Here is a 10,586-nt window from a genome sequence, read left to right as displayed (position 1 = left end):
GGGGAGGGGGTGCCTGCTCCCCGCCCGCCCCGGGGAAGGGCCTGTCTTCCGACGACGGCGACCCCCCTCTCTCCCGCCCTCTCTGGCCCGCAGCCCCCCCCCATCCTCCGCTGGGGCCGCAGCAGACCTGCTCCTTGCCTCTGCCCCCCTCCCCTGCCGGGGCCGCCGGGCCCCTTCCGCAAAGGGGGTCTCTGCGGGGGGGGGGGGGGAGAATAGGGGAGTTTGGTCGCCCCCGGGCGTGGGAGGGAGAGCCCAGCAGCTGGGGAGGAAGGAAGGAAGGAAGGAAGGAAGGAAGGAAGGCAGGCAGCCCCTTCCCTGCCGCCCGGGGCCCCCCAGGGCTCCTCGAGTCGTGTCTCCCCAGTCGGTCCTGTTGGGGCAGCTCTGACCCCCCCCCCTCTGCTTTCAGGGGAAGAGCGATGGCCTCCGAGCAGACCACAGAGGAGGGCGGCACCAGCCTCTTGGCCGCCGGGCTCGGCTCCAGCGACTCCGACCTCTCCACCGGACCTGCCAGGTAGGCTTGGCTGGCTGCTTGGGGCTGGTGAATGGACCTCCGAGGAGACTCGCAAGGGGGCCAGGCGGGCCGGGGTGGGGTGGGGTGGGGTGTGGGGAAGGTTGATCATAGGAAGTGGGTAGGGGCCACATAGACCATCTCATCCAGCCCCCCTGCCCAATGCAGGACCAGCCTAGAGCATCCCTGACAAAGATTCGTCCAGCCTCTTCTTGAGAGCTGCCAGTGAAGGGGAGCTCCCCACCTCCCCGGGCAGCTGATTCCACCTCTGGACCACTCTGACCGTGGAAAAGTCGTTTGCATGTAGCTTAGACCCGTCAGGTCGGGTCCTCTCCTCTGCTGCCAACTGGGACAGCTCCTTGCCCTCCTCCAAAGGACAGCCTTTCAGATATTTAAAGAGAGAGCCCTCACGTCCCCCCCTCAGTCTCCTCTTCTCCAAACGAAACCTTCCCCGGGCCCTCAGGCTTTCCTCGCAGGGCTCATCCTGGGTCCTCAGGGCTGAGGCCTTCCGGTCGCAATCTGATTCTCTTGGGGATTTGGACGAGGGCTGGTGGGGCTCTCGTTCACACGCTGCTGGCTGGTGCGTGGATGTGAACCCTGGGATGGAGGGGGCCTCCTGGTGGTCCCCAGACCTTGCCTCCTGTTACACTCAGTCACTTGGGCAGCCCCTCACTCATTATTGTGCGGGGCTGGGAGGTGCTCCACAACGTCCCTTGCCACTTTGGCGCTCGTCCAGAGCGCAGCAGGAGAGGAATGGATGAGTCTGACCACTCCTTCCCGCCCCCAGTTCCAGAGGGCTGCAGCATCACTGAACGCTCAGAGCAACCCTCCATGGCCATTTTGCTGCCCCATAAGCCCAGTGTGGAAGGGAGGGGACCCTTTGGGGGCATTGGGGCCTGCTTGGTGTTCTGCCATTCTGAATTACTTGGCATCCTCTGCAAACAGCCTGCCCTAACACCACTCACGGTCAAGTTAAACAGCACCAGTCCCCATACAGGTCCTCACAGGACCCCTTGGCTGGCTGGCTGGCTGGCTGCCTTCCTTCCATTACGGGAACTGCCCACTTACTCCTGTCCTCTGCTTCTTGCTCTTCAGCCGGTTCTTACTCCACAAGAGGAGCTCTCATGCTCTGGCGGCCAAGTTTACTCAGGAGCCTTTGGTGGAGGACTTTGTCAAAAAGTTGCTGGATATTCAAAGTACATAACTTGGTCACCTCAGTCCGCGTGCTTGTGAATGCTCTCAGTGAATGCTCCCCAGAGCTGGTGAGGCTGCCTTCCCTTTGGAGCAGAGCTTCTAACTCAGGAGAAAAGCTGAGAAGAAGCCGGTGATGTTTTTATCGGTTTGATGCAGCCTCCGGTCTTTTGAAGGAGTGTTAGAACCTTTCTTGTGTTCCGGTTGTGAAGGCAGGGAAATCCCTACTTCCTTGGCCATGAACTGCTTTCTGCAAGCTAGTCTCTTTCTTGGCTTCAACCACCCTGCCCCCCCTTCCCCCCCCATCAAGGCTGACCCTGCCATGGTGCAGTAACATAACCAAGTAGTACTTGGGTTTGGTCTCAGTAACTCCCTGAGTAAACTCACAATAAAGCAAAAGGAGGCTTTATTGAAGACATGCAAAGGAAAATATAAAAACAAAGCATACCGTTCAGTGGCAGTAAAATGTGCAGAAAAACAAGAAAGCTAACTGGCTACCTTTACTGGAGTCCTAACATTGCACCGTTGGCTCCCAAAGCAAAGAGTCCTACAGCGTAATACAACTATCTCCTGGCAGCTAAGGGGAGGGGGAAGGAAAGGATAACATTTCTTCTCACTAACCATCTTGATGGAAAACTGCAGGCCATAATCGCCTGACCTCTTCAGCCAATCACCAGGCTGAGAGCAAGCCCCCCCCCGCTCCACAGCTGGACTATGTGGGCCTAATTAGCAGACCTGGATGGAGGACCTTGACGAATATCCCGATGTGTGGTGTCCCAAGCACCTGCGGTGGTAAATCAGAGAATAATAAAGTTGGCTGGAACAGACTGGAAAATTCCTTCAAGGTGGCTTGACCCCACCCCCCAGTGTAGAGTTAACGCGAATTTTCTTGACAGGCTTTTTAAGCACTTTCAACATGATATTTATATGTGAGGAATTGAAGTGCTGCACAAACCTTGAGTATTATCATGAACATGGCGGTTGCCAAAGTTGTGGCAGGACACTGTCCGTGTCCTGAAGAGAAGGATTTGGCTGTGGAGCTTGATGGGCAGAACTTGGTGGTAGGGAGCGCCATTGGTTTCCTAGCAACTGCTAGCCCAGTCCGCCTAGATTGCAAGCCAGGTATGAAGTCAGTTGCATACAAACGAAACGGGTTTTTTCCTTCCTCTAGATTTAGCCCTCTGCAGTCTTATCTTGACTTTCGGCCAGAAGTCCTTCGTAAATTCCTCCTAGAAGACGTTCAGAGCTCAGTGACTTACGTTGTGGCAAAATTTTGTTGCTTAGCTATTAGGAAACGTAAACTTAGTTTAGCTGAAAAAATTGTATGATTCTCTTATTATTATTTTATTTTACTAATTTCATTAATTTTCTCTTGTTAATGTTTTTATACTATTCCTATGTCATCACTGTTTTAATCTTTCTTATATCAGAATTGTACTGTTTTACTGGCTCTTGCTGTAATAAATTAGATCGGATCGGTTCTGCTTACTAGTTGTCTCAGCATTTCCCCTCATCGTGTTTTCAAGCACAAAAATAAAAAGTCCTGAAGTGTCTGTCTTTCCATTGGGAGCTCCTGGGCAGAGTGTGGCATTGTGCCCTTGTGGTTCTCCATCCCTCCTTGCCCGGCAGACGCTGAGAGGCGGTCATGGCTTTGTCCCATACGTAAGGGTGCGGCTTGCACTGAGGCTTAATGCATCTTTCTCTCTTCGCTCCTTCCAGCAAACGTGACCTTTCCATTCCCCACGACGAGGATTGCCTGCCGCTGGCCGCTGTCCACCCCCATCCTGCAGTCTGTGAGGACTGGGAAGAGGATCGCTTGGAGGCAGCAGAAAGGGGCCCGGGGTTGCCACAGAGTGATGATTCCTCCCTGCCGGCTCCCCAGGCGCAAGAGGTCCCCAAAGAGCCTTCGTCTGCTCCCGCGGAGGCCCTGCTCCCCTCGCCTCAGGCCTGTCCCTCAAGTGAGGAGTTCTCCTCTTTGCCCGACTCGGACAATGCGGTGGGAGAGAACAGGCTCCAGATGGCCCCGCCGCCCCTGCAGGCAGCCCACTCCACGGACCAGGCCGGTGCCGTCCTCCTCCTCTGCTCCGAGGCTGAGCTGGGATCTTTGATCTTGCAGCACGACAGGCGGCAGAACGGATGCCTGGACGTGGAAGACACTCCCTTGGTGGAAAGCCCCGATCAGGAAGGCTTGTCCCAGAAGTCCTTGCAGAACATCGCGGTCCAGGTCTGGGGCACACTTGGGGGTGGGGACAGGCGGGGGCTGTGGGAGACTGGGAGGGAGGGCGAGTCCTCGTCATACCCTGAGGCTGGGGTGGTTAAGCAGCCGGCTCGGCTTGTTAAAGTGCTTCCCTGCAACCAAAGTGGTGGATACTTATTGGCCCTGAGCAGGAATTTGTTCTACTTACTTTGCTTAAGTACTTTTTGTACTTCCTTTTCACCCAATCGAGGTTCCCAGGTGGCAAACATTAAAAAAATCACAACATTTAAAAATTAAGAACATAAGAGATGCCAATGTTGGATCAGGCCAGTGGCCCATCCAGACCAACACTCTGTGTCACACAGTGGCCAAAGATACCAGGTGCCCTCAGGAGGTCCAGCAGTGGGGCCAAGACATTAGAAGCCCTCCCACTGTTGACCCCCCCCCCCAAGCACCAAGATGACAGAGCATCACTTGCCCCAGCCTGAGAGTTCCTATCTATACCTTGTGGCTAATAGCCACTGATGGACCTCTGCTCCATATGCTTATCTAATTCCGTTTTGAAGCCGTCCATGCTTGTAGCCACCACCACTTCCTGTGGCAGTGAATTCCATGTGTGAATCACTCTTTGGGTGAAGAAGTACTTCCTTTTATCCGTTCTAACCCGGCCACTCAGCAATTTAATGGAGTGCCCACGAGTTCTTGTATTGTGAGAAAGGGATAACAGTACTTCTTTCTCTTAAAATTAAAAATACAGTCAAAATGCCCTGACCTGGATAGCCCAGGCAAGCCCAGTCTTTTCAGATCTTGGAAGCTAAGCAGGGCTGATCCTGGCAGCGGCTTGGAAGGGCAACCTCCAAGGAATACCAGGGCTGGGACGCAGAGGCAGGCAACATCAAAGCCACCTTCCTGAAACACCCTCTAGCCCCAGTAGGGGTCACCAGAGGTCGCCATGACTTCCAGGCTTGCAAGCACATACATACACACGCGCACACAATACTCACAAAAAATCAAGTTAGAAACATTTAGACTGTGATAGGAGGAGGGCAGATAACCATTATTGGGGTAGGTTAGACGAAACAAGGAAGTCTTGACCTCCTGGCGCAGGACACCGCTGCAGGGAGACAGGCAAAATCTCTGTGAGGAGGGAAGTTCGAAGTTTTGATGCCACAATGGGAAAGGCCTGTTCCTGTGTGGCTGCCCCCCCCCCCCCCCCCCCTGTTTTCAGGGATTTCACCTTGAGTCTTGAAGTCCTTCAGGCCCTCTGTCAGCCTGGCATCTCTGTCTGTTTGCCTCGGTTGCCGAGGGCACTGGACGGTGAGGGCTTTCCCCAGAGCATTCGTGAAAGGGCAGCTGCCTCTGTGTGAAGCGTAGCTGCTGGGCCTCTTGACGTCTGTGACAGGCAGAATTCTCTTTTCCCTTTGCAGACTGACTTCAAGACGGCTGACCTGGAAGTGAACACAGACCAGGATATTGAGAAGAACCTGGTGAGTGAGCTCGAGTGTCTTTGCCAGATTCAATTGTCACATCAGTCACTGCAGGGCTGAAGCGGGGGGGGGGGACCCTGATAGGACCCTCATGGCCTCTCCCTTTTAGTTCTTGGACCTAGGAGTCGGTTGAAGCCTAAGGCATGTTGGCATCAGTTGCCTGCGGATGTGGGCACCCTCTCTCCAGAGTGATTTTAGATTATTGCTCTGTGGTTGCATCTACGTTTTATTGTATTTATTCTGTTATATTTTAACTTGCTGTAAGCCGCCCTGAGCTTGCCCATCCGGGGAGGGTGGAATATAAATCAAAAATATAAATAAATAAATATGATAGGGAGCCCAAAGCCTTGGAGAAGCAGAGGTGCAGGGGCTGCATTTGCAGTGTAGCAGTTGTGGTGGGCTGTAAGGAGAGGCCCCCCAGGGCAGGTGTGCCACAGGGACAGGAGCTCCCCCAAGTACATCCGCACAGTGCCCAGATGTGCCCACCCCTGGGGGTTCCATGTCTGTGTGTGGCCCTCCTTGGGCCTGTCCAGTGCTTGGCCCTCCGCCCATCTCAGCAAGAGCTCTGGCAGCCAGGAAGGACGCAACTCTGGAGGCATGGGGACCACCGCCCAGCTTGCCCCGTGTGTGAGTTTGGAGGAGATGTGAGTCCCTGTGGCTTGGACTGCTTGCACTGGCAATGCTGGAGAAAAGGAGTCCCTCCAGTCCAAGTGTCCCCCCACCACCACCTGCCCTCATTAGCTGACTCTTGTCGAAGGGGAAGGGAAGAGCTAGTGTCGTGGTGGCCCAACCGCTGGGAGCCTCGCCTCACCTCCTTTTTGGGATCTGGCAGGATAAGATGATGTCCGAGAGGGCTTCACTGAAGGAGCGCTACCAGGAAGTGCTGGACAAACAGAGGCAGGTGGAGAATCAGCTCCAGGTGCAGCTCAAGCATCTCCAGCAGCGCCGGGAGGAAGAGATGAAGAATCACCAGGTACCTCAACTAGCACCTCCTCCCCACCGCCGCTCCCTGCAGCTCAGCCAGGGGACTGCGGGGCTTTCTCTAGGGTCAGGACGAACACTTCCTTCTGCGTGGACATTTGGAGCAGGGGACTGAAGAGCTGCTGGGTTTTGGCACTGCTGCAGTGGCACTGGTTCTGCTGCTGGCCTTGCAAACGTGCCCTCCACACAGACGCACTTCACTTCCTACTACTTACTGCAGAGATTCTCTGGGACTTTCGGCTGGGCTTGCATTGCCTTGCTGTTTTCCCCCCACTGGGGAAAGGCTTACACTGCAAATTTGTTGCCTCTACCTCAAACCCTCTCTCCCCCAACCCACTGAATATACCCTAGGAGATTTGCCATTGACTGTAATGGCCCCATAGAGTATAATGAAGCCAGAGATATTCAGAATTACCGAATATTTGGGAATGCCGAATAAATTCGGTTCCTTTCTACCCGAATTTTTAAAAAGATTTTTTTCCCTTGCACACCCCTACCCTGGATATCTTTGGTGGTCTCCCATCCAAAGACTAACCAGGGTCGACCTTGCTTAGCTTCTGAGATCAGACGAGATCAGGCTAGCCTGGGCCATCTAGGACAGGGCTTTTGTGTGTTCTTAGATACAGACATTTCTCTGCAGGAGGTGCCCTGTTATGGAGAAAGCAAAAGAGCCCTCCTGTCTGTCATGGAAGAAGGGAAGACTGAGATTTTATGGCCTAAACCTTGTCTTCCCTGGATTGCCAGTCGTCCATGAACTAGATTCCGATCTGTGTTTGCTTTCCACCCTTTGGGGAGTGTGGCCTCCATGTCCATTTGTCTGTAGCACCCTCATTGGTCTAGTGGAGTGGCTAAAAAAATAGTCCCAGGCGTGTCACCAGTCCGAATGTCACCAGTCTCACAATACAAGAGCTCGTGGGCACTCCATGAAATTGCTGAGTAGTCGGGTTAGAACAGATAAAAGGAAGTATTTCTTCACCCAAAGAGTGATTAACACATGGAACTCACTGCCACAGGAGGTGGTGGTGGCTACAAGCATGGACGGCTTCAAGAGGGAACTGGATAAACATATGGAGCAGAGGTCCATCAGTGGCTTTTAGCCACAAGGTATAGATAGGAACTCTCAGGCTGGGGCAGGTGATGCACTGTATTCTTGGTGCTTGGGGGGCAACAGTGGGAGGGCTTCTAATGTCCTGGCCCCACTGCTGGACCTCCTGATGGCACCTGGTATTTTTGGCCACTGTGTGACAGAGTGTTGAACTGGATGGGCCATTGGCCTGATCCAACATTGGCTTCTCTTATGTTCTTATGTAATGTCATCTCTGCACCAAATTGACTAGGCGTGCTTCAGCAAGCCATTCTTTCGTGTCTGGCCCCTTACCTGCCCCATCTGCAGCATGGGACAGTAACACAGGCCTGCCTCATGGGGCTGTTGTGGAGCTTCTTGAGAAAATGTCTGCAGCGATACATAAGCATTAAGCACGTCTTACTGCTACTCTAGGAGATTCTGAAGGCCATTCAGGACGTGACTGTGAAACGGGAAGAGACCAAGAAGAAGATGGAAAAGGAGAAAAAGGAGTTTTTGCAAAAGGAACAGGACCTGAAGGCAGAAATTGAGAAGCTCTGTGAAAAAGGCAGAAGGTATGTCTGCGAACTGGATGCAGGACCCCAGCGTTGGCTTTCCATGGATGGTGAACAAAGGTTGGGGGCCCCCCCGGGGGGGGGACAGGGAGGAAGGTGGCTCTATCCCTGGGTCCTCACTGAGTCTGCTTCTGCTGAGAAGCGTCCTTTGCCCTCCAGAGCCCTGGAGACTTCCTGGCTCTTGGCCGTGGTGCCCGGGAAGGCCTGCTGCAGCCGTGCGGTGCTCATGTGGGCGGGTTCCGAAGGCCCAGCCTCTAGTCTGCGCGATTCCTGGCCTACTGCCTGAGGAGCCGTAGCCTAGGCTGGGTGGGCAGAGGGGGGCGTAAAGGGGTCTCAAGGCTCTGCCTGGGCAGCAACGACTGAAAGGCGTGGCCTTGGGCCTCTCTCTCCCCTCCCCCCCATCCTTGCACAGGCTGCTGAAAGAGCAAGAGGAGAAGGAGAACAAGATTGTGTCACTCATTGCCGAACAGTCCGAGGAGAAGTAAGGCTCTGTTCCTAGAGTGCCAGGGCCGTGGTCTGCTGCGCTGTGCGGGTGCCCGGTTTGGCTCCCGTTCCTCCTTCCCCCTCCCTGGGCGCTTGGATGCACTTGTGGGTGGGGCGCTCCCCCTCCCGGCTGCAGCGCAGACCACCTAAGGGTTAAATGTGGGCCCTCGTTTGCCATGTTCTAAACATGTTCTAAACAAAGCACTGCCCAGAGAGTGTTGTTGGGAGCCAGTTCGTTCAAGAGTCTGACACCAGGCAAGGCCCCCCCTTGCGTGCTTCCGGCTGGGTGGCCTCCATCGCTGAGTGTTCTTTGCACCCGCTGACCCCCTCCCTGCTGCACTAGTGCGGCTGCTGTGATAGTACGGTCCGCTTCCCCTTGCTCTGCAGCACCCAGACTTCTGTCAGCGTTGGGGAGACATGGCTGGAAGCACCCCCACCGGCAGAGGGTGTCCTTATGGGGGGAGCTCCTCCCACGTGCTCTGAGGGGGGGGGGGAAGGGGCTGCTTGCATAGTTTAGCAAGCCTTTCTGTCTCCCCCCCCCTTTCCTGGATGGTGTGGGATATTCCTGCCTAGCGGAGTGTCGCCGCCGCCGCCTCCCTCCTGAAGCAGAGCTCCTTGTTTGCTTCTCAGGGAGGTCTGGGAGATGGAGCTGGACAAGCTGAAGAACCAGCACAATGAAATCAACCAGTCCATCCTGGAGGAGACGGAGCGGGCTTGGAAGGCAGAGGTAGGCCCGTGCCTCCTGGCTGCTCCCACGGGACGCTCCCCCCTCCCCAAGGCGAGGGGAGGCGGTGCCAGGGCGGGGTGGCCTCTGCGTGGCGGGCGAGGGCCTCTCTTTGCTGAGCAGCCCCGGTCTCTTCCGGCCAGATCCTGTCCCTGGAGAGCCGCAAGGAGCTGCTGGTGCTGAAGCTGGAAGAGGCCGAAAAAGAAGCTGAGCTGCACCTCACCTACCTCAAGTGAGGGGCGCAGGAGGGGGGGGGTTGTGTGTCTGTCTGTCTGTCTGGGGGGGCTCTGCCAGCCACGAATGGCGGTCCTCTGTCATGGCCACCCTGTCCCTAGGGTCCCCTGCTTAGCCATGGGCAGCCACGGTTCTGTCCCTGGAATGGCTTTGAGGAAGCCCCCCAGACCAGCTGTGGGGCTGGCCCAGTGGGGGGAGTTTTCCTTTGTGATCCCTTTCCTCTGAGCAGGGGCCAAGCTGTGTCTTGCCTGCCGTGCTGGGCATCTTTTCCTGCCCTGGGCCCCCACGCCACATTCCTCCCTGTGTCCCGAGCCGGATGCCCTGCCTCCCCCCCCCCCCCGCCGAGCCTGGGGGGCCTACGCCACCCTCCTGGGCTTTAGAGGCTTACTGAAGGGGACTCTCCTGCCTGAGCAGATCCGCCCCGCCCACCCGGGAGACCATCCAAGCCAAGCAGGAGTGGGACAAGAGGCTGAAGGTGATACGGGTGACCAAGGAGAGTGTGCGGGTGAGTGCGTTTGTCACGGGTGACCGGGAGGGGAGCTGGCCCAGAGGGAGGCCTCACGGCACAGGGGGGGGACCCTTAAAGGCCAGCGGGAGGTGACGCAGCCTGGCTGAGTCGGTCAGAGGGAAAGACCCCGGGGACTCTTCAGAGGTGAGGCAGGTTTGCCAAGACTGGATGCAACTCCGCCTTGCCTTTCTGGACCGGTTGGTCTCCCCTGGTCAGAAGAGGCATTCTGTGGCTGGGAAGGGGGTGGGGGGGTGGGCCTGAGGACCCTCGGGCTCTTGAAGGGAGGGAGGTTCCGCTGCTGTTGCGTCGTCGTCGGTCTCTTCCTGTCCTGCTGCCATTCCTTCAAGGAGCTTAGGGTGACAGACGTGGGTCTTACCTGCCTGCATTGCCCCCACAACAACAAAAACAACCACCCTGCGAGGCAGGTCACAGTCAGAATGATGGCTCCGAGGTCATCTGTGGCTGTGTGGGCTTCTGACCCGCTGCACCACCCCGCCCTGACCCTTGGAGCACCCTTTCGTTTTTACTTCATTGACCCTCGTGTCTTCCTCTCAGGACCGGTTCAACGACCACATCCAGCTCGTGCGGAAGGGAGCCAAGCTGAGCAGCCTCCCCCAGATCCCCACGCCCCCCCT

The 10,586-nt window shown here is 56.1% G+C and overlaps 2 protein-coding genes across 2 annotated transcripts in view; one reads left to right on the top strand and one right to left on the bottom strand.

The window, feature by feature from the left end:
- PCSK7 (proprotein convertase subtilisin/kexin type 7) overlaps nucleotides 1-104 on the bottom strand; it is a 19,067-nt gene extending 18,963 nt beyond the window's left edge. The window contains exon 1 of the mRNA XM_015428043.1: nucleotides 88-104. Within this exon, the coding sequence (XP_015283529.1) occupies nucleotides 88-104 (17 nt within the window). The remainder of the gene's footprint in view (nucleotides 1-87) is intronic.
- Nucleotides 105-408: 304 nt separating this feature from the next.
- Nucleotides 409-10,586, top strand: part of RNF214 (ring finger protein 214) — a 14,684-nt gene continuing 4,506 nt past the window's right edge. The window contains exons 1-10 of the mRNA XM_015428042.1: nucleotides 409-511; nucleotides 3,419-3,923; nucleotides 5,324-5,383; nucleotides 6,216-6,356; nucleotides 7,863-8,002; nucleotides 8,415-8,483; nucleotides 9,116-9,212; nucleotides 9,353-9,441; nucleotides 9,858-9,948; nucleotides 10,507-10,583. Of these exons, the coding sequence (XP_015283528.1) occupies nucleotides 417-511; nucleotides 3,419-3,923; nucleotides 5,324-5,383; nucleotides 6,216-6,356; nucleotides 7,863-8,002; nucleotides 8,415-8,483; nucleotides 9,116-9,212; nucleotides 9,353-9,441; nucleotides 9,858-9,948; nucleotides 10,507-10,583 (1,364 nt within the window). The 5' untranslated portion in view covers nucleotides 409-416. The remainder of the gene's footprint in view (nucleotides 512-3,418; nucleotides 3,924-5,323; nucleotides 5,384-6,215; nucleotides 6,357-7,862; nucleotides 8,003-8,414; nucleotides 8,484-9,115; nucleotides 9,213-9,352; nucleotides 9,442-9,857; nucleotides 9,949-10,506; nucleotides 10,584-10,586) is intronic.

The sequence above is a fragment of the Gekko japonicus genome, unplaced genomic scaffold, assembly GCF_001447785.1.
Source record: "Gekko japonicus isolate JY-2015 unplaced genomic scaffold, Gekko_japonicus_V1.1 scaffold1031, whole genome shotgun sequence".
Classification (NCBI taxonomy): Eukaryota; Metazoa; Chordata; class Lepidosauria; order Squamata; family Gekkonidae; genus Gekko; species Gekko japonicus.
This window is presented reverse-complemented; position numbering and strand designations above follow the sequence as displayed.